General features: G+C 39.9%; 1 protein-coding gene across 1 annotated transcript; it reads left to right on the top strand.

The window, feature by feature from the left end:
* Window positions 1-2207: 2207 nt before the first annotated feature.
* GCA (grancalcin) lies at window positions 2208-22816 on the top strand. Its single transcript, XM_035132622.2, has 8 exons — window positions 2208-2337; window positions 4462-4638; window positions 10775-10844; window positions 11975-12018; window positions 12892-13039; window positions 14131-14244; window positions 15069-15127; window positions 17013-22816. Exons 1-8 carry the CDS (start codon window positions 2314-2316, stop codon window positions 17037-17039), a joined length of 663 nt encoding a protein of 220 aa, XP_034988513.1. The 5' UTR covers window positions 2208-2313; the 3' UTR covers window positions 17040-22816.
* The last annotated feature ends 1472 nt before the right edge of the window (window positions 22817-24288 follow it).

A 24288-nucleotide genomic window follows, 5' to 3' on the forward strand; every position in this document is an offset into this window, starting at 1 on the left:
CTGCTCATGGATGTAAATTTGCGCAGCTTCTACACAATGTTGCCCTCATCAAAATTATTTCCCCATTTAATCCAGGTTTGCCATTTCTATGGAGAATCGGGTACGTAGGATAAAAAAAGTTTTATTGTTAGTTTTTAATCTGTTCTTATAATATTGTTTTTATTATTATTAATCTATTCTGTTCTTATAATACTTATTATTTTTAATTGTTTTGTTCTTATAATACTATTTTATTATTAATTAAAATTTAATAATAATAATAATAATAATAATAATAATAATAATTGTACCCCACCCATCTGACTGGGTTGCCCAAGAAATATAAAAGTTTAATAGAACATCAAACATTAAAAACTTCCCTAAAGTTTTATTGGCTTTACATTGTATTTTTGTATACAACTTATATATTTCAAAATACCAAGCAGTTTAGAAATGCTTTAAGATAAATAAGTAAGATAATGGAACACCCATAAGATGGAATCTGGAACAGGGCCTCATCATGAAATCTTAATTGTCACAAGGGGCCTGCTTCTTAGAGAGTCCAATGGCTGCCCCAAGTATCATAGTATTGTTCATAGCCATTCAAACTCCTACTGCATAAACAGATTAGACTATCCGCACCATACCACCTGTTGGGTCTCCTCCACCTCTGGCGATAGCTGAGGCTGGCAATGGCTAAGGCTGACAGTGATATCACCTTGGCCGCAAGAGATGATGCTACAATATTTCCACTGATGAATACCATTTTTGTGAACACTACTGGAGCACCAAAGCACACAGAGATTCCTGCCAACTTTCTTTCTCATGCTGACCAGTCATCTGTGAGCCTGCTTGCCTTGGTTTGGGATCCTTGTCATATTGGCAGCATACGAATACCCAGGGGTAAGGCATTGTAAGTTTACAACAAACTGCATTTCATAGGAGAAGGGGGGGGGGGAGATTTAGACACATGGATATTGTCTGCAAGATAACTTCACCCACAACTTTACTACTATCTGCCTGCATCTTGAAGAAATATGGCCTGTGATGTATTACCGTGGACCTGTATTGGTGACATGGTATTTTGCCCATAAAGAGAATAGTTCTTAAATCTTTTTGTAAAGAGCTATTGCAAGCCATTAGCTACTCAGTCCCCCCACCTGAAATGTAGAAACCACAATTTGCTGATTAAATAAATATTGATCATACAGGTTTTAGCAAATTCATTTGCATCGCCCCAAGTTTGCTTGTGACACACAAACACAAATAGTTTGAAGCAAAAAAAAAAAACAACAGTTTTGTTTTTTTTACACTGAATTGCCACACTGTATCTGTTGTGTATTTTATGCCTGTTTGGATTTACTGTTTGGTTGTTTATTTAAAATATTTCTATGCCGCCTTCAACAAAAAGCCACCCAAGTAGTTTACAGAATTATAAAATAGGGTCTCTTAACTTTTTTTTCAGGGCCTGGGGGCACATTTGGAAATCTGAGAAACTGGGGGCACCACAAAATACCTATTATTTCACACACAGAAAAAAATGAATGATGCTGAGAAACACTCCCTGCCTGCCTGCCTCCCTCCCTCCACCCCAAAATATCAGAAGGCCCACCTGGAAACAAACAACACACAGGCAAAAATCGACATTCATCTAAAAAAGAAAAGAAAATACTTGCAAATCATACCCAGAAAGACAATAAAAAAGCAGAACAAAATAAGTAAATAAACCATATTGGAAAATTCCCTTGATACTCCCTATCCCCCTCGCCTCGCAACAAACTCTCCTTTCGGATTTTAATGGCGAAGACCCAGAAGTGCTCTATCTATGCAACGGGATGCATTACTCTCTAACTTTCTTGTCTCTGTGGCCCGTCTAGCGGCCTCCAAGGCGGAAGAGTTTCATATGCCTGTCAGAGTGGTGCAAAACAATGGCCCGATCTTCATCCCGCCCCTCTACTTCCGGTTCAGACGCCACTGGTGCCGTCTTTCTTCGAACCTGCCTTCCCTCACGCATACGCCCGAACTCCGCGGTCCATTTCACTCTTCCGCCCTTCCTCCTCAGCTCGGAGGCCTATCGCGAGTGGGGGGCGGGGCGAAGCTTCAGCCAGTCAAAAGCCAAAAGCAGCGGCGAGAGGGCGGGCGAGCGCCGTGAAGGAACTTCCGCTTCTCCGTACGACGACTTCAGGAAGAAGGAGGAAGCCACCGCGGCAAGAGCTGGCGAGGTAGCGGAGCGGCCGTCGTGGTAGATTCGAGTCCGGCCGAGCTGCGAATCCGGGAAACGAATCCCCTCCCCCTCCCCGCTCTCAACGGTTTTTTCCTCTCATAAACGTCGACATGACGTACCCAGGGTTCGGAGCGGTGAGTAGAAAGGGCGTGATTGGAGGGAAGGCCTGTCTGTCTGTCTGTCCGTCCGTCCCTCCCCCACCCGCCTGCCCGCCCGCTCGTGCCCGGCCGGGCCCTTTTATCTGGCGTTGCGGCTGCCAGTCTCTCCTTGCTCGTCCTCCCGGCTGGGGTCAGAGCTGAGGGATCCCGGCCGGCCCTTCAAGCTCCAGGCTCTTCTTTTTAAGGCCTTCCCGAAATAGGTCTCCTTCCGCCGAGCGCCCCCCCCCCCGGTAGTTGGCGGAGGAGCCATTAATATGTGCAGTGCAAGAGGCGAGGAAGGGGGAAGGGAAGGAGGACACTGTTCTCTTACAGCGGGAGGAAATGGAAGGCGTGCCTGACTCTGACACATCAAGCGAGCTAAAGGGTTGCCATTTTAAAAAAGAAAAGAGGAGGGGGAGGGGAAACACCTCTCCCTTTCTTTCTCTTCATAACTGGCCCAGCCTCTGCCTTGTGGATGACGTACCATTTGTCACCCTATTAAATTTGAATGCTTAATTCGTGGTTGTGGAGCCACCACTTAAAGGCATAGCAAGCAGGGCCAGGGCTATATATGTGAAAATTTTTGAGTGTTTAGGCCGTGCTTCTAGAAACTGGGTGATCTGTTAGAGCAGCACTGGTGTTTTTAGGCCCCTTAGTTAAAAGCACTGAAAATGTACTTGCCGTAGGTGTACACCACAGCGAGTGGTGCCTGGGGAAATCATTTCAGCTGTCGCAGTCATTGCTGATTCTAAGCTTCTATCTAATGTGGGACACTGTGCCCGATGGGGGGGTTGCAGGGAAGGATAATTTATCTTTTGTCACTGCTCTGCATCCCAGGTAAATAGGGTTATGACTGCAGCCTGAATTGATTTTTAAAATGTCAGGCAAGTTAAAGGATGTAAGACTGGATGAATAGCAACCCATCCGATTTGGCTTTAAGAGAATTTTTGGTTTCTCTGCCTTTTGACTAAAATCAGGTGAAACGTCCTTTTTATATAAAAATTTGTTTGTTTTTTCAAATTAAAGTTTTCCAATCACATATCCAACATACATCATAAAAACAAGATTTCAAAAAATCTCCTGGACTTCTCTCCTCCCCTCTGATCTGCAGGGAAGATCAGGTGAACTCTCAAGCACCTGTTTGCTACCCCATTAATATATATGTGTGTGTGTGGCTAAAAGTCTGCCCTTAAACTTTAACTCAAATGGAGTCAAAATAATTGTTTTATTGCATCCAAGTGAATTTGGTATATATAAATTTCTAAGTAGAACTGTTTTTTTCTACTAAAAAAACTTGCAGGCCAGCCTTGTGGTTGGGAGTAGTCAAATACTTGCCAGGTCTGTTTGGAAATGGTATACAAGAACTTTTTCGATGGCATTCAGAAAAAAAAAGCTTACCTTTCCCCCCTAAGAGTGTTTTCCTGGCATGTAATGTTAAACCTGCTACTTCCCCCAACCCCTAGAATAAGGGAAGCTTTGATGATAGTAGTCTGCTTCCTGGCTTCCTGCACAAATAAAAATACTGTAGTCAATTTATAGTGGTACTAGAGTTCCTTCCCTTGCAGGAAGGTAGTTGAAACAAAATATTAAGCACTGGTGTGCTTTGGACTACTTTGTATTTGTAAGTAGCCATATTTTTCCTCACTTGGCTAGGTACAGTGTACTTAGTTGACGTAGCTTGCATCACCACTGCAAAAGTAGCTGAACTAGCTAACTTTTTCTTTGCTGGTGCAATTTTGCAAACACTATTGGGGGAACTCAGATTTCCAGCACTACTTTCTGGTACTCCTTTTTCTGGTTTGCTTCTTATGATGTTACTTTGTTGAACTGCCCTTTCTGTACTTCCAGAGTACCATGCCTCCTGTGCCACACATACCCTTACAGTAGTGAATCCCAAATTAGTGGTCAAGAAAACTATCTGTTTCTATAAGTGTAAATGTTAACTTAGTAAGATGTAGTTCTATTAGAATTGTAGTGCACACACACTCCCTGAGTTTGTGAGGCATTTCAATTCAGTGAAAATAGAGTAATCTGTTATAGACAATACATGTTTGTGATGAGCTGGTAAATATAGTGAAATATGTATGTTCTTCTTTTCCTCTCTCTTCCACCCCACAAAAGTATGGAGCTTACCGTGGGCAGGTGCCAATGCAAATGGCAATGGGTCAGCCCGTTCCTGGAGGAGTGCAGAGTGTGGCCCATGGTGGATCTCCTGGCTATTCTGTGTATTCTGGTGCCTATGCTGCAGCCGCTGCTGCTGATCCCTTGTGGACATTTTTCAGTGCTATTGCTGGACAGGTACGTTAGTTCAAGTTACTGTCTTAAAGTTTAGAAAAAGGGCTCTTGGTTTTGATTGTAGTGTAAGGCATAGACTAGTCCTCAGGAATTTGTTTGCTAACATGTTAACAGTAACGTGTGTATAGATCTGTCAGTGATTTGCACCTTGAAAACATTGTAAATTGAAGATGGGCATTAGTTCTATTTCTTTTTATTTCTTTTTTAGGGGATTGTGATATTGTTGAAAACTGGCCAGGCTCCTTAGTCACGTTCTTTTTCCACCTGGTCAGTCAACTACATGTGTAAATTTGGCTCTTATAGATTTAGATATTACATTTTCTTGTATTATCTCAAAAACATGATATCATCTCAAAAACTGTCTTGTTTGCAACTTTAATACATACTGCCTAGTCTTTGAAACAAAAGGTTCCCTTGTAAGAATGTGGGGACTCTTAAATTTGATACTTTAGTTCCGTGGCTGCAAATCACTGAGCAGATAATTTTATTTCCAGGATTATATGTCATAAGGATGGGGAGGCTGTTGTAACTGCCTTCGTGCTCCCTTTTCAATGCTGAGAGGATTGTATAGAATTTTGTATAGCTATTAATGAAGTAATAATTAAGTGAGCACTTTTAAATTTTGAGTCTGAATCAGGCTTCTGGGTTGGAAGAGTCATATACATTGTATGTGGCTTGGCATTTTATAGAGGAGCACCAGTGTAATCTGGGCAAAAGGACTGGTTAAAAAAAAAGGTTATAGTAAAGATTCACGAAAGGGCATATGCATGGCCCCACAGGTCATTGGTCTCTAGAGCGTTTTGGGACTTGTGATGCCAATATGCATTCTCTCAAGAGTGTGGATCTGCAAAGGCAATATTCATGAAAACTCCAGTTCCAGGTGAGTATCTCCTTTAGATTTTTCTCCCCTTGGCATTTTAATTTCTACAGTCTTTACCGAGCAAGGTTTCAAGTTGTTACATGTTACATCCTACATGTTAGCATTTCAGTAAGACATTTTATGGAAGGCACAACTTTCATATGTGGTTGTCTTCTTCATACCAGGGGTAGCATTTCAGATTTTGGTGGCTGGTGTGGTTAAGCCAGATCCCAAAGGCTCACTCTTCACATTGTAATTGATGGTTGCAAAGAGCCAGCATATTAAAACAACTGTATTTTAATGATCAACAAGGACCTTTGCTGGAATAATAATAATAAAGCAAGCAACATTGCACAAGCAGACTTCTGCTCTCCTTTCTTTCCGCCCCCTTCCATCCCCAAAAATATGGTCCAGAAAGTCCTCCGACCCTATGGATAAGATTTTGGGGACAACGTGAGGGGCTGAGGGAGATAGGACAAGAAGGTAAACTCCTGTTGTATGACTTCAGGCCCTTCTCATTCATGCATGGACACCACTAGAGATAACCTAGTGTTATTCATATCACACATGACTTTTTAAAGTAAAGGCATTGATGCCTTTGGTGTGCATAGATCCATTTGATTATATATAGTGCTCCTTTTGTAAGACCAGTGAGTTAACAGAGAAATGTTTCTGAGAATAATCACATGTCATCTGATGTAGCAACTGCCTTCTCTAGATGGCACTCCTAGTCCACAAAAGTGGTCTTGGGTGGGAGTAACTGATCACTGCATGTAATGAATGTGTAATGAATATTTTGGTACTATTTTAGTATTTTTTAATCTCTCTCTAAAACAACCCAGTAGTTCTTTAACTTAAAAAAGGCTCAACTGTATAGCATGAAAGGGAAGCACTTTTTAATGGAGATATTGGGAGACCACACTTAGGCATGGTTTCACACCACATTAAATTATAGTTAAGATATTATGCACACTGTTGAAGTTGCAGACACTGTGCTCCTCACTGACTGCTACTGGGTGCTGACTAGAAAACAAGGCATGGTCTGATTTGTCATGTTAGCCAAACATAAGCTCATGGTTTGCAAGCAAACAGTAGCCTGAATTTGGACAACATGGCAAACCATTCCGTGGTTTGCTTGTTGGCAGAAGAAGGGAAGGAGTGAAACACTTGTGATTCCAGCAGCGTGCAGCAGCATGCTGCTTATTCACAGCAGATTATATTTTATTTTAATAATTGCTTAATGCGAGATGTGAACTAGGTCAGAAGGTAGAACCTTATTATGGTAGTTGCTGGGAAAACAAACGCTTCTGGCCACATTCATGCTCTTTTACCTCTCTGGTCATTGGGACAAGCTGATAGATGAGGGGATTTTAAGGTAGTTGTTAGAACTCTGATACTTATTTAAATGAGCATGTGTGAATTTTGAGTATGCTTTTCTGAAGCCAGTCTAAGCAGTGGAAAGTTGATAGAGGATTGTTCCTGAAGTGGACTGTAGGAGGAGAGAGAGCAGGATGAGCCTTTTGGAAACTAGGGCTTTCTTTTCTTCTAGCAGAGAAAGAGAAAATTTCCAGAGTACCCCTTTGTGTTCCTAGATTGGGGAATGCAGCAATGTGTTCTGGGGTAGCACTAGTAAGTGATGAGATAGGTGGTCTTCCTTTGTGCACAGGGAAAGTGGCTCCTTGCCACTTCAGGTTGTAAGGCAGATCTTACTGAAACCAGAAGAGGAGAAAGGAAGGTAATTAGCAAAATCTGGTATTTGCCTCCTATTTTTATTCTTTTGGAGAACAAGAAACACTGTTAAGTTCAAAGCAGAACTAGTGTTCTTCACTCTGGCAGCTACTGCATTGAAACTCTAGGCCTGGGATCCCTAACTAGCCTCCTTGAGCCCAGGAGTACATTTGGAAGTCTAAAACTTGTGACACTCTGAACTCCTCAAAATGAGCTTAGCAAGGTCATTGGTGTCACATTGAGGTCCCAGCTCTAGACACTGTGTGGGTGAGTTGTTGAATGATTTCACCAGAAATACTGTATGAGGAAATGGCTTAAGGTAAGCCATGACTATGAAGTCTAGAAAAGTGGCCAATATATAAAATAGCTTTCAGTTTTTTTAATTAAGTAGAATAATTTTAATGTAACTATTTCCAGCCCTTCTATAAAGTTTTCTAAACAATACTGAAGTCTTGTGGGTGCATCACTGGATTCAGGCCCCCCGTTTACATTTGAAGTAGTTAAGGCAGCAAGGTCTTGATTAATGGCAGGTTGGATAGGGGTTCATTGTACTGAGAGTTGGTGAATCCATAGAAATCTAGAAAAGTCTTTGAAGAAAGGAGGTTTTTTTAATGGCTTGCCCAATAGTGCAACTGTGTTCTAGTCATAAGGAACAGCCTATAAATATGAAAAAGAATACTGAAGATATTGGGAAACTCTTGTAACTGTAGGAACTCCAGGTATATATTGGAGCAGCTGCGGGGAACCTTTGGCCTTACAGATGTTGTTGAAATACGACTCCCATCATCCCTGGGCATTGACCACGCTTGCTGGGGCTGGTGAGAGTTGTAGTTCAGCACACACCTGTATTAGACTAGCACATAATTAAATGTAGGTTCCAGGTAAAAATACAGGTTGGATGTTATGTGGTGTGCCACATTTTGGTTTCAAGTGTAGTTCCTCTTTTGGAAATAAGAACATTATGAAGCACTGCCACCTCTTCATTGCTCAAAGCTTTACAGAAGTGGTTTTCAAACTTTGTATCTTCAGGAAACCCTTTCCACTTTGACTTACCTGGTGAAGCACACCGTGGGTACCTTTCTGTGGAGCAAAGGAATTCAGAGCATGTTCTGTAATACACAGAATTTGTCTTAAGTAGGATCCAGGCTTTTTGGCTCTACAGAAACTGACCTTGCATCCTGAACACCCTTACCAGAGGAGTAAGGTCCATTGAATGCAGTGGAAATTGCTTTGGAGTAGAATGCTTAAGATTGCTCTGCGAGTGCTCCAGAATGTACTGAGCACAGCCCTGCAGCTGTGAGAGATCAGGAAAGGTATTGGCAAGCCGTCTTTCTGGGAAGTTTTTCACCATAACTGTTTTTGTTGAAGAACCCTTGATAGGCTTCTGAGGAACTCAAGGGTTCTCCAATACACAGTTTGAAAACTACTATTTTAGATTAATTGTATGTAAACGGAGTAACATATATGAAAGGGGGGATTATGTTCCTTGATTTTGTCCAAGTAGGACCTTAATTGATGACTTCCATATTTTTTTCTTAATTCTCAAGTGTAATATTTTAGTAAATTTAGTTTTTTATAGGAGGAATAAACATTCACTCCTGAAGTACCAGTCAAATAAGCACAGTCTGTCATCTGCCATGTAGCAGGACCAGTGGGGTGATGGAAGCGTGGGCCTTGACACTCAAAAGAACTGATCAGGTAGAAACTTGCAGTAACATGGGTATTACTTTTGGAGGGGAGGGTAAAAGCAGGCCAGTGAAGTCATTTCTGAGTGTTGTTACATTGTGGATAGTCAGTGAGACTCAGAAATGTATTTACCATCAAATTCCAACAATCCTTTCCTGTGAGCTTACCCAATGAAAATTATTTTGTATTTGTGGGTAAATGGCATAAGTACCTTCACACTATGGCATAGTCATGTTGGACAATTATCTCTAGGATGTGACTGCATAAAAACAGGATTTTTTTCCCTTTGCAAGGAAACTCAGCAACTTTGAGCTTTGAGCTGATCTTAAAAAATGGAGCTTTCCCCCTTTGCAAAAAAGATGCACAACTCTGAGCTGACCCCCCCCCAAATGGGGCTTTTCCCATTTGCAAAAAAAGCTGCATAATTTTGAGCTGATCCTTAAAAAAGTGGAGCTTTCCCCCCTTTGCAAAAGAAGCTTCCTCAAATATTTAATGGGGGGGGGGCAAAGGCACATAGGCCTCTAGGAGTTGGCTGCTATGCCTAGGAGAATTCAAGAAAGCAAAATATTTTTTTTCTTGTTTTCCTCCTCTATAAACTGGGTGCGTCCTATGGTCAGGTGCATCCTATGGAGCGAAAAAAATACGGTATCTCATATATTGGTTTCACCTTTTAAATTGTGTTACTGAAATAAATGCACTTTTCGATGATATTCTAATTTTCCGAGTTCCACCTGTAAATCCACAGTTGACTAGAGATGTTTGACCTCTTTAGTGTTTAAATGTGGCTAAATAACACAAGTTCATATTCTTTCTCATGAAACCTATGATCAGCATATAATAGTTTCTTAGACCTAGCCAGGAGGAAGATCATCCCTTTCAGGTTAGAACAAGAGATACATTTACACATGCTTCTGGGAAACTTGTAAAAAGCCCAGTCACTTTAGGATAATAGGGTTTGCATGGGGTGCAAATGAAGTAGTGGGTTTTGAATTTACTTCCCCCTTTATATTTTCATTGGAGAAGCTCACACACTAAGCTTTTCATTTTTATTTATTGCTATAAAAATCATCCCAGGGGAGGGGATGATATACAGTAATTTACAGTAATATTTACATTGATTGCATGTTAGGAGACAAGATTCTTTGTGTCGTGTTAGGTGTGACATCTTAGTAGGATAATGTATTGATGTACCATGGATGTTGAAATGCTTCATGTCATTGTAAGCAAATCTTCTGTGTGATGAGCTTTAGTTGATTAAACAAGTAGCTCACTGGCATTAGTACAGAGCTTCAGAACTGTTCAAAGAGCTACTTTATGGTCTTTCATTTCATTTTCTGGGTTTTTTATGTATACTATTCTTGCGTGTAGATATCTTCTTAACTTAAGGTAACTTTTTGATCCTTTTTTGTACGCAGCTGGATTTGAGCTGACCTGGGAAACAACAATGAAATATAGGTATAGGGTATTCCTGCAGGGAAGTAGATAATGGTGGGGAAAAGCCATTTTGTGTTGGTTTTAAAATAATCCGCCTTGTGATTTACAAGACTGAACGTGAAACTCTTTTAAAAAAGCATTCAACACTTGTGGGGGGGAAATCAAGCAAAAAAAAAACTTCATATGGAAAAGCTGCTATTGCGAGATGTCACTGCAGGACATGAGGAAGTTCTGCTTCATTTTTAAAAATTTTTAGGAAATGTTAGTTATATAATTAGTTTGGCAAATTTCTAGATGAGGAATTTTCATGAAGTATTCTAATTCTCTTAATTGAGGTAGAACAGTTGGCTAACAAATAAAATTCACACATTTTGTATTACTAGATAGGTTGGTATACTTGAACCACAAATTTGTTATGCATTCATTTTACAGGATGGTGAAGTGGATGCTGAGGAGCTACAGAGATGTCTAACCCAGTCTGGAATCAGTGGAACTTACTCTCGTAAGACTTCGTTGCTTCTGAACACCTTCAATTCAATCTCCAAGAAGTATTTATTGCATTCTTCTATCTGTCTTGGCCAGTGCTGCACTGGCTGGGGCTGATGGGAGATGTAGTGCAAAACATTAAGTTTGTTATTAGATTTATATTCCACCTTTCTCCAAGGTGCTCAAGGTGGTGCAATGTAGGTTAGGCTGAGAGACTGTGAGCAGCCCAAAGTCTCCCAGCAAGATTTACAGCTGAGTGGAGATTTTAATTCTCGTCTCCCAGGTTCAAATCAGGGAAGATTGTTGTTCATTTCCCTCTTGACCTGCTTAAGTCCTGCTTGCCCCTCTGTATCTGTAGCCACATGACTTGCTTGGGCAGTTATGCCTTGAGTGATAAATATTGCGTTTAATGTTCCTGCAACATGTGTAATGCAGCAAACAATGAGTGTGGCAGATGGCTTAAAAAATGTAAGGAATGATTTCTATCCAAACTATAGCATGTGATGATCGGCGTTTCCATATCCAGTGGACCTGGATATACATGAAGGTGTGACTGTGTATCCTAAGAGCTCAGAAGGCAAATGTTCCTTTTGCTCTGCCTCCTGTTGTTGATGTTTTCAACTATTGGCATAGCTTATTTGATCATTCAGACAGCTTGGAATACTTATTCCTGCTTGTGGATACTTCTGATAGCGAACAAAAGAAGTTATTCAAAATTCCAAGAATTGTTCGCTCACTTTCTGCTTATCAAGGAAGCATATTCATTGCTGAATTCTTTCAGTTGCTAATTTGAACTCAATTCATAGCATGCTTTGCATGCTACTTGAATTGTTTTTATCAAGGAATAGTTTTTTTCTTTTACTCTTCTGATGTAAATTTTATAGTATCCACCATTCTCATGCTAATTCACACAGGTTGTATAAAACCTTTAAAACAGGAAAATTATTTATTCTGAATACATTTTCATTATGTCTCTCTTTTTAAATATAAATTAGCCATTGTTTTGCTAGCCATTACCTGTACATGAATTGCTGGTCTTTATAAACTTCATTATGTTGCTAGTTGTGATAGTCTGAACAATAGTTATTAGAGCTGAAATCAATATATGCCATCTAGAATTAATGCATCTTTCACTTGTAATTTCAGCATTCAGCTTGGAGACGTGCAGAATTATGATATCAATGTTGGATGTATCCTTGGAAAAAGTATTTAAGTATAACTGTAAACTTCATTTCATATGAAACCAGCTGGACCCAGGTTCAATATACAACAGGACCAAGGTTTAGGGATGCAGGGTTCTGAATATGTGCAGGAACATAATTGTTTTGAAAGATGAAAAGACTTAGTTTATCCAAGAAACTAAGATTGATGAGGTTGTAGGGCCAGCTAAGCATTCAAAAACATGCTTTAGAATCTTCACTCCATATTTTGTGTTAACAGAAACTGGATACATCAGCACAGCTAATTCTGGACACTGATTCTCGGGGTTAAGCTACAGCTGCTGGCTTTGTGCAGTGGGAACTGTAGTTTAAACTACAGGCTCAGTTTGTTAGCCAGCATGTGCTAGTTACTGGGATATTCCCAACTCAAATGTGACCAGCAGCAACAAAGTAGTGAGTATTGAATGGTATTTATGTATCAAGTGACAGGAAATAACTTAAAGTAATGTGTGTGGTTTTATAAACAAACAAACAAACAAAAAAGCCTGTAATATTAGAGATAAGTTTGGAAAGCATACTAGACTTGAAATAAACTGAATTTCATACCACCTAGGTTGGCAGTGCTTGATGTTGTGCTGCCTTGGAACACACTAATATTTTAAGGATTTTCCTTCTTGACCCTTTACATCCTGTAGATCAGGGTGTAAATAAACAAAAAACGAGAAATAATTTCACTTGCTCAGATAACTTGAACATAGAACAGCAGCTTAAAATGTTCTAAGCAAACTCCTGAATAAGAAGTTGGAAGATATGTGTTCAAATCAAAAAAATCTAATACAGGTTTATGTATTTCTGTTCACCAACTTTCTTCAAGATGGTCTGTTTTCTTAACTATTACATTAGAGAGAGAATACTGGGAAAATGGGATACAATGAATTTAAGGAACTCTGGGGCGCGCTCAGTGCTTGGAAACAAAATTTCATGATGATAGATCAAGACCGAAGTGGAACTGTGGAACTTCATGAATTGACTCAAGTCATTGTAGCTATGGGTATGATACATTGTCTAGACATGTGTTTTCAAGTAACTAATTCTTTCCCTGTAAAAGTAGAATGGGTCGCTAGGAAGAGTACTTAAAAATGATACATTCAGGACAGTATACAGTATTAACACCTCATTTTAGTGATTGGCTCTAGATAAATCTTGGTTATAGCTTGCTCAGTCTATGGGTAGAAGAGCAAGCCTTTAAATGAACTCTGAGCAGAGTATTGAAGGATGTATGTGAACAGGAGTCTGCCATTTGAAAGGATAAAGTTGAATCATGTATTGCTGCTCTCTTCTCAGAGCATCTTCATATAAAACAACCATTGGTCTGAATTGTCCGGGATTTTGAAAATCTTCGTTGATACAAAAATAATGCAGGATTGAATTGCTCAGGCATACATGACAGAAGGCGATAATTCCAGTGTGAGCACAGTAGAAAAAGCTGCTGGCTTTCCTTTTAGGGAAAAGGGAGATTGATTGGAAGGACATCTTTGAAGTCCTATTAGTTTCTAGTAATCCATTTGGATCAATGTGCCTGAGAACTTGGGGTTTGGGACCAGCATTACAGCTGTAGATGTGATTCTGGAAGCCCGTGTCTATGCAAAATGGGGTAGGTGGTGGTCTAGAATCAGCCAGGTGCTTATTCCTTCTCTTACTTGCCCATTGCTTCCTCTACAGCCCCCTTCTCACAGTTTGGGCTCTAAATCCATATTCCAGGGAAAGCATTTTGGGAGAAAGGTTAAGCAATTCTCTTTCACTTGCCCACCTCTGCTCCTGACATCCATATCAAGGTCCCTAATGAATGTGTGAGACAGTCCTTAGAGCAATGGATCCACCTTCCTTCCCTTAGTCTGGGAAGGAAGGAATATATATCATAGTATTCTATAATTTCCCCACTGTACCTAGAAGGGAAAGATGCAGCCCCCTCACTCAACATCTGCATTATTCTTGGAGTGCATGTATTGTGTTCCCCTCTTGAGTTTTAGTTCAAAGAGGGTTGTGAATGCTAGGAGATGTTTATAAGTATTAAGATAACAAAAACACCTTTTGCTCTGAAGTTGATCTTACAAACATGTTTTTCTCCTTGACCTTGTCTAGGTTATAGGCTAAGCCCACAGACATTAATTTCTATTGTAAAACGTTACAGCAAGAATGGCAGAATCTTTTTTGATGACTATGTGGCTTGCTGCGTGAAGCTTCGGGCTTTGACGGGTAAGGTATTTTATAGTTATTTTTGTAACAATTCTGTATCTGATGCCAGTTGATGACTATTTTTGTTACATTTGTAACTACTGTATGTGATTTTTTTCTATGTTGTCAGCTACCTTGAGCACGGTTTGAACTGTGGAAAGGTGGCATACAAATAAAATGATGCATGTCTGTAAGTAATGCAGCATTAGAATCTGAAGTGAGATTAAGGGGTGAAATCCCATGATGTGCAAGTGGGCTTCTACTCACTTCCCCTTTCTCTTTCTCCTACACACCCCAAAATCTGCTCTGTAGGGTTGCCAATCCTCCAGAGCAGATTTTGAGGGTGTGCAAGCAAGAGGAGAGGAAGGTGAAGTCCCAATATGCAAGCAGAAGTCTGTTCGCTCTTTCATAGGCAGTATCTGATGCAACCCAAGGACTCTGTGCACTCTTACTTTTTTCAGCCGAAAAATCAGGTCATTGTGAAATACAAAATGCAGTAAATGTGACTCAGCAGCTGGGTCTGGGAGCATGATATTCAGGTAGCTGCAAAGCATGGCATAAACTTGAAACATCTGGGGGCAAATTTTGTGCCTTGTATAATCCCGTGACTTGCTTAGGACTGAACATTACTGACAGAATTGTCTGATTTCTTTGTCAGTTAGTGGAATTTATTGTAACTCAATTGAAAAGGTTGCTTTTGGAGGATGTAATATGTTTGGTTGAATATTTTTGCCCAGTTGCAGTCAGTGAGACTTGAGCACACTGGCTAATCATTTGAGCATGCAAACAAGTTTCAGATTGTGCATCAGAATGTTTACAATACAAATGTTACTTTCTTTTAACAGATTTCTTTAGGAGAAGAGACAGCATGCAACAGGGCATTGTGAATCTTGTATACGATGATGTAAGTAACATAATTAATAACTGGTTGTTCAAATTATAACTTTCATTATGTACCTGCAATATTTTCAGGTATTTTTCCCTAGAGAAAGAATACTCTCAAAGTGGTGATTGTTCTTGGGAAATAATCTCAGAATAGTGTTGAATTTCTTTCAGAATATCATCTGCGGTGTCCTGTGCATTAAACAAGTTTTTGGACTGTGTTTTTCTCCCAACACCCTTAGTTCAGTTGAACTGTCATGCTTGAAATCTTGATTAGCCAGTTTGGTTATACTGTACTCCAGGATGTTCAGCCTTTGGAAACTATTTGTATGAATGCTAATAGTACAGTAGGAGTTCCAATAAATTTTGCATTGGGAAAATCTGCAAAACAGAATGCATTTCTAATGCATCTTAAATAGTAACTGCAAATGTTGTTATGGGCCTTACTGGATCATATAATTGTAGAGTTGGAAGGGATCACGAGGGTCATCTAGTCCAACCAATACAGGAATCTTTCACATAGCCTGGGGCTTGAATCCACAACCCTAGGATTAAGAATCTCGTGCTCTACTGACTGAGCAGATCATCTCTATTTTCTAAGCAGAGAGATGAATGAGTCTCTTGGCCATGCATGTTGCTTTATTGCTCCTTTTTGTGAGTGAAATATTCTGTAAACTGTTTAAATATTCCAAAACTTATTTTGTCTGAACCAGGAAACTCTGAGTAACTTCTTTGGAATAAGTCAGGATATGAAGGCATGGTTCATAGGAAATTAGTTGAAGAGTTCCTGTTTTATTCCTGCTGTGAAGCAGTATGGTCATCTGAACCAGCCCACTCTGTTAGAGTAGTCTTGACTAATGTGTTGACACATTGTATTCAAAACACTGGTCCTTTGTGCATTAAATACTGTTTCTCAGATTTGGGATATGTATGGCATGTCCTTCAGCTGGGAAAACATAAGTGTTTGGGGCAGGTAACTCATTCACAGTTGTTCTTTAATAATTTTTCTGGACTATTACTACTATCATGAAATGCAGTTGGAAGAATAAATCAAATAGATTTCCTTGAACTGCATATTCAGTTTTCTCAATTTCCATCTCAACAGTAGCAGAACTCGCTGTAATTGCCAAACCCTACCACTATGTGTAGCTTTGAGCCTGCAAATATACAAGGAACAGACTGCCAAGGCATCTAAAACTAAGCAGATGCATGTCTATGCTTTATCAGTTTTAGGGCAGATGATTTTCATTACCAATTTTTGCCTCTCTTGTTGCATTAGTACTCTTTGTTCAAGTAATGAGGAGCCACATTGGGTGTTACTAAATACTGAAAGTACTGTGTAGGATGGTGATAATCTGTGTGCTTTGTGGTTTGGTGGTTTTTGCTGTTGCTGGCACACAGTTAAAAACTTGATTCTGTTTTGATAATAAAGTATATCTAACTTCAGTTATGATTCATTGGTCAATAATTTTATTTGCCTGGCACATTTTTACCTTTTTATATTTGCTTGAATCTACTGTTGCACTGCTTATAAGCAGTAAACTCATTTTTTTCACACAAGGGCTTTTGAGGCCACTGTTCATGAAAGTAGGAAAACAGTTTGTTTCTGAACCTCTCTACAACCCCCTGCGCTGATTGCCAACAATACCAACCCTCCTGTGCAGATTTTCAGGAGGCACAATGGACTTATAGGGTGAATCTTCTTCCTCTTCCCTTCCTTCAACAAAAACATTTTGTGAGCAGAATTCTGCTCTGATCTTGACAATTGGCCCCAATAGCTTTTACTTCTAGAGCTGTGTACAGTATAGTGAACAAATCCCAAACTGCACTATGCTCATTCTTTGTCTAGTTAAAAAATCCCTTTCTTTAAATTGGCAGTTAATACTACAATTGCTTTTGTTTTTCAGTTCTTGCAGTGCACCATGGCTATCTGAGTGCCAATTGTGGAAGAAAATTCCATGTATAATTTCAACTACTTTGAGAAAACTAACTGAAAATGCTGTGAAAATGAAGCTGCCATTGATTTTTCCACATTTCTGCCTGCTAATGCATCATTTCTGTATAAATATATTTGACTTTTAGTGTGTAGTTTGACAATAAACAAATGTTCACATTTTACAGTAATTCTTAGAAGTGTGCCATTCTTTATGCATATGGATGGTAGACTTTTTATATTTTGGGATTATGCTCTCAGGATTGATAAGAGGAAACAATCACATTTCATGTAATGGTTATAAACAGGGTTTAGTTTATCTTAAGGTGCACTCCCCCAATACCTGCTGGCTTAAATGGCAATAAAGATTAGCTGTAATTGGCATTCTAGTGTTCTACAACCTCAGTTGTTTCATGTGCTGCACGCCTATGAAATAATAAATGCCTGGAATAAAAAAATTAGTATTTGTCACAAGTACAAACTTAAAACATATTTCTTCTTCGGGATGTTCAGTAGATTTATTTGACTGTAGACTAGTATAACATGTTCATAGTGAAGATTATATTTAATGGTAGTTGAAAACTTTTTGTTTAACTATTTTTATCCTCTTGAAGATGTAATCCTCAGAAGAATTCATGTGCCTCTCTAGAGCACCCATTTTTTCCTTTAAATGTTCTCTCATAGATGTGTGAAAGAAAAAGTCCTAATTGACCCTTTCTTGTTCTCACCTAAAATTCCCATATTATTTGAACAAACTTGTGAACAAATGCCTGAGCAGATTGATTACAGAAGCCATAGATGTGTGCATCATGTACAGTGCATGGTAGTTACTACCAGAAACAAGAACAACGTTGACTACCTGGGAAGCTGTTGGTATGAAGTAGCCCCTTGCATGGTTGTGATAATTTCAGCCAGGCCAGCTTATTGGTGCCATTTTCTTTTTCTAGTAGCTACTATTCTGCAAGTTTAATGTGTAAATGGATGCATACTGGTCTTTTTTCTTTTACTATTCAACCCAAATCTTGCATCTGTTCATTATTTGTGAGTATAGTGAAACTTCAAGTTAGGATAGCAACGCTTTCCAGGCTTTGATCAATGGGCTTGATAACGTTTGGGGTCTACAAGATATGTTGAGATGAATCTGCAGCCCAGCCTTATGAGCCGCTATGCAGGTGCTGCTGCCCTAGGTAGTGGGAGGGAGACAAGGTTAGGATAGGGCAGTTGCAGCAGCAGGCGTCAACAGATGTACAACAATATATTGTTTCCTCTGTGCTACAAAGAGCACCAAGCAAGCTCTGATGAGGGCAGAATTGGACAGCCCTCTATATTGTTAGCCCCACTGGAAACAGCCAGAGGTCTATTCAGTGGTGCAGCCTTGTTGACATTTCTTGACATATTTGATGGCATGATGAAAGCTGCATGTTCTGACCAATTTGCTCAGCCAAGGATACATTTCTTAGCTGCCAAGGCACAAATCCAGGTTCATTCCACTGCTAAACATTTTAAGGGTCAATTTGCCTATTGTGATTTTAAAAAAATTCTTGTGCTGAGAAAGATTGTTTTTAGAATGGAATCAGTAATGTATGGATTTAACACTTCAGTTGTTTGTGTCTTGCAGCATCTACCCATAGAATCACACTAGTATAATGGACTCTTTTCTAAAAGGATCTTGCATTATCATCCAGTCCCTGTAACTCGTATTGGCAGTTTAAAATCAAAGTTCTGAAATCATTGACACTCTTCGTATGCATATTTTGCTGTTCACAATTGTTGAGTAATAGTTGTAGATTATTTGCAATCTGCTACGTAGCGATTTTCGTACATTCTGAAATAACTGGATACTGTTCTAACTGTACAAATGTAGTAACTATTTTCAGTGCCATTCCAGGCAATTGTTTGGAAATAAACTTGGAACTCGCTTTATATTCTTTCATACCAAGACGGTGTAAATCTGAGATGATACAGTTCTTGAGCACTACAGTAATGTTGCAGGATATGCTAGATCTTTTTTATTTATTTATTTATTTATTTATTTATTTATTAAACTTTGATTTTGTTGAAAGCATTAGCACAGCATGGTAGGTGACAGTTGTAGGTGGGAGAAGATAACTTTGTGATGATTCTTAACTTTGAAGTGTGCGAGACCAGCTATACAATTCCGAAGAAAAAGTTGTAGTACAACTCCTTTAAATCTCTCTTGCTACATACACAGGTGGAGTTCATGCATGTTTCCAGTCTTTCAAAAATGATTTTTTGGTAGAAGGGTAGCATTATACTAGGAATATCCCAACTCCCACCAACCCCAGTCAGTATGGGCAGTGATCATGAAAACGTATTAAATAACAGCTGACAGGATACAGATTCCACATTCCTATGTTTTACACTTCTCACTGCTATTTTTCTCTGTACACAAAATTTTCTACTTCCTCGATCATGCAAATATGTGAGGCTGCCTTAATGATTAAGAGGAATCTATCAGATTACATACACTGCATATTGCCAGTTCTATTAGGGATGACTTGGGAAGATCAGTCTGTACTCTTTGCATGTCATAACTGATGTAACAAAAAATAATTAGATGCAGCAACTGCTGCCAAGTGTCCCAAAATAATGTAGGATCACAAATGAATAACCAGCGATTGTGCATACAGCTGAAAAAAGATCTAAAGGTATAGATATGTTTGGATGATACACATAAAAGCAAACTCTTTTTGCAAGCCTGCACATCTTCATTATCCTGGAGTCTGTCTTAATGGCGGGAGGTAGTTGGACCTGAAACACATAGCTGGAAGATTGGGAAGGCTAGCTAGTGGTGTCCAATTTAATTTCTAAAAATTAACCCATAGAAAGGAGTATTGAGATCTGGTTGAGATGTCTGAAAATTACTGAAGCCCAAGGGTTGGTGCAAGTCAGTGAGGTGACACTGTTCAGACTGTGACTGCAAGGCTCACTGATCCTCCGGCCACCATTTAAGTAATAACTGGGATAAGTGAGGCTCAACCCCTCCAGTGAAGGCAAGTGAGATACCCTCTCCCCAGAGGTGGCTAGTGTCCATTGGGGCTAGTGAGGCAGAAGCAGGAAGACCAGCAGTAAGTGCAGCCAGAATCAAAGGCAGGTGGGAGAAAAACTAGAAATGAGATTAAAAGGAGGGCATGGATGTCAGTGTTGCCTTCTGGAGCGTTGCAAGAAGGCAGGGAAATGGGGATTGGCTGAGCACAGATTGAGTTTGCAGTGCTACATTTGCAATGGACCTGCCTCTCCCCTAAACCCCCTGTTTGTCTAACCTCGGACATGATACTTGCATCTCTTTCAATTAAAATCATGAATGGCTTTGAGCATTAAAAACACACACAAAAAAAATAGCAAAGCCATCTAGAACATTTTAAACTACTGCCATATGTGGCAATCACTATGACTAGCAGAAGCAAAATCTTCCAAGGGCAATTTGAGCAGGCCTATCTCCATGCTGCCAAACATCTGGTGGCTTGCTCCTGATAGCTGGAGAGGAGAAATGCAAATGTGGGTATAAACAAACCAACGCTTCCTTGCTTCAGTGAGGCACAACTAAAGCTCAGAGAAAACAGCAACCACGCAACCCTTCAGTTCTACAGATGCATCTGTATCTAAACTTTAGACAGAAGGCTCAGGCTGCATGCCACCACCGTGTTGTAAATAGGCTAAATTTCAGGAGAACCTAATAAAAATTGCTGAAATAATTTAAAAACATGTTTTGAGGGGCAATTTGTTGTTTTCGTTTGCAGCTGGTTTGGGGGCACAAAAAACATAGCCCCACTTTTCCTTTAACTTAAATTTGACTTAAATTTCCTCAGTATTCAATAATATTGGAGCTCCATCTTCTATAACTGATATTTCTCAGTATCAGTATCAAAACCTTTATTGGCATCACTTACAAACATTCAAAGTAAATAGGCCAGTATGATTTCATCACCATATCATCAGTACAGTCACTTGCCAAAGGGAAGAGCGGACAACAATCTCATCTCTGTGGGTCTCCAACAAGGGCAGGGTCCTGTAATGAACTTCGGCAGCAAAAGATCAAATAGAGGAATTTAGCTACTGTCTTGGTGAGCTCCTGATCTCTCCCCTGTAATAGGAAGCGTATAACCTCTGTCTCCGGTTTCCATATTGGAATACATAGTTGGTCTACTGTAGGAATTGCTGGCAGAGATCATCATACATTTTACAATTGAGGACCATGTGAGCTAGAGTTTCCACCAGGTGGGCATCACATGGGCAGATCCTATCTCCTTCTGCCATCCCCACGAACCTACCCCAGAGGAGGTTAGAGGGATTAGAATTGAACCTAGCCAGTGAAAAAGCCCTTCTTTCTTGCGGGTTAAACAAAAATAGTAAATAATTGGGGTTAAATTCCTGTGCCCAAGAAAGTCGAAAATAAAAAGGGGAACATGTTTTTTTCCGCATCTGAAATTAGTTCCTGTCCCATAGCCTAGTTTTTAACATGGATTTGGCTATTGGGAAAGCCACGGCACCTAAGAGATCCTCTGAAAGTCCAAGTTGCCGTATCTTTGTACAAAACAGTCGTAGTCCTAGGGAAGGGAAGGAGTCTGACAGAACTTCGCTAAGTAAAGTGTCTTTGTCTGCTGAAAAGCAAATGTTTAGCCAGCATAATAGAAAACTCATCTAGGCAACTGTCTCTAGCTTATGTTGGCCTCCTTCAAGACATAAGGTTGCATAAGGTACACAGCATGGGACAGCGAAAATCTTGAATAGAAAGGCTGTCTGCACTCGCTCCACTGACTGGGTAAACCCTGACTTCCAGGTTGGAATTCCATAGAGCAGCTGAGTTCTAACTTTGGCATTAAAAACCTTAGGGGCAGATAGAAGAGATGTGTTGGTTACCTCTTGTTCCAAAGAAGCACATTATGGCCTGCACAGACAGCGTACGGGTGTTTACCGCCACTGCGAGGTGCGAGGACCACCGGAGCCTGTGACGGAAAGTGGTCCCCAGATAGTTGAACTCGGATACCTGCTGGATGTGTTTCCCACCAAAAAGCCAACTATAGCTCTTACGAGAATTCCCGAAAACCCATTATTTTGCTTTTACTGTATTGAAGTTCATGCTCATTTTCATTCTGGACAGATAGCCAATAGAGGCATTTAACAGATGCTTTAAAACAATTCTTGTCCGTGAGAGCAGGATCATGTCATCTGCATATAGGAGGATGGGAATTTTTGATGCATTGAGTTTTGGGCTGTGAGCATCCACCAGTTTTAACTGATATTTCTGGAACAGACTATTACTGTGTACATGGATTTGTGGACTTTAACCTAATTGTACTAACATTACATTGCTAGCTGTTAGTGCAGGTACCTAAAGTTTCTGAAGTGCTCTAACTCATTTTCATCTGCAGAATACTACTGTTGTTCCTCAAGCCTTCTTTTAATAAGATCAACAAGTTTTTTTAGGCTGAAACTTCCTACACATATTGATCAGAGAATAAGTCTCAATAAATTCAATGGGAATTACTTCTGAGTGGACACAGAATCTCACGGTTAATCTCTGCTTATAAGACAGTTCCCAATTCCAATATTTTAGGTGTCATCTTTTCAGTTTGGACCGAGTAGGAGTAAATAATTCAATTTACAGAGAGAAGAAAGTTCACATGTGTTTACCACAGCGACTGAAATGGCTTTCGCCTTAATGCATAGGCTCACAATAAACTTAGGTGAGAGTCAACGAGTTCCTTAAAGAATCTCAGCGTTACTGCCTTAAACAGAGTTTCGCTGGTTAGTAATGAGAGCGTTCTCATTGATAGGGTTGCCAGACTCAATAGAGGACAGGACTTCTGTGTCTTTAATTGCCCTGCTCTCTTTTGAGTCTGGAAACCTTAAAGAGAAACCAGCAGACCCTTTGCTTGGAAATTGAACAAAGGGTCTGCTGGTTTCTCTTTAAGGTTTCCAGACTCAAAAGAGAGCAGGGCAATTAAAGGCACAGAAGTCCTGTCCTCTATTGAGTCTGGCAACCCTACTCATTGACATGTTTGGAACATGTGCATTTAGGATCCAGTGATGGGGCAATGTAGCAGAGAATATAAGGGAAAGCACAGCTGGCCTAAAAAAAAAGAATGCAAGGAATAAAGTAAAAGAGCCATTTGTTTTGCAACAGGCATATAGTATAACTAGAAATGATAGTTTAATGACAGAAGTGCAAGCATTTTTATGTGTCAGTGGGGATTTGTTATATGTTAAATAGATCTTTCAAAAATCATTGGTTTTCACATAGAAACCTATTCAATTACCGGTATAACAAATTTTGAACTCTTGTAGCAGGGCTATGCTGATCCATGACTACTAATAGGCTTTCCTTCCTTCCTTTCTTCGAGCTAGTGAGCCACAGCTGATGGGGCTTTATCCTTTCAAATGTATCAGTACTGGAGGGCTGATTCCAAGCTGTATAAAAAACTAAGCACATAAGAGTGCTTAATTCACATGGGGCATTCTATATGACAGAATGGGGATTGTACAGAGCAAACAGATAGGGATTTTAATTAAAGTAGGCGTTTGAAAGCTACAATCCCTGTGCACACTTACAGGGGAGTAAGCCCAGTTGAACACAGCAAGACAATGCATTGGGCTGCATGAATAGAATGCATATCTCCCTATAGTGTTCCTATAAGTCCTGTGGCTCTGACATCTTACTTGGGACTGCTTTCCAAGCCTGGATGGAGAGCTGCCACTCAAAAGATGAGAGAGAAGAGAAACCAGTAGGAGGCGGTTGAAAGACCATGTGACCTTTTACCGTGTAGAAAGCTCCCAAATGTTCTTGTTCCTAGAGGAAAGCCACGGCGAGATAGGGAGGAGCGTAGCTCAGTGGTAAAGCACTTCCTTTTTTAAATAAAAATTCTCAGGTTCAACCTCCGGCATCATTAGGGTTGTGTTCACACTGATACTTACTGCGCACACACTGCGTTTCTGGTGCTAGGTTTTTAAATCCATGTTCACACAGTGTTATCCAAAAGGGATATTTAACCTGTGCTTTATTATAAGGCACTACGGTTCAATGTGTTGTTTCTCAAACTGGTTTCACACTAACCTTAAGGTGTTCCTAAGTTGTCTCTAGCCTTTACACAGGGCAAAGACATCCCTGCCCCTCAACACCCCCTTGGAACGAATTTGGCACTAAAGAAGCTGGGGGGAAAGATCGGAGAAATGAACTGCAAAAACAAGGCCATAATGTGAACACACTCTAGGTAGTGCTGAGATTGCAA

The sequence above is a fragment of the Zootoca vivipara genome, chromosome 1 (assembly GCF_963506605.1).
Source record: "Zootoca vivipara chromosome 1, rZooViv1.1, whole genome shotgun sequence".
Taxonomy (NCBI): Eukaryota; Metazoa; Chordata; class Lepidosauria; order Squamata; family Lacertidae; genus Zootoca; species Zootoca vivipara.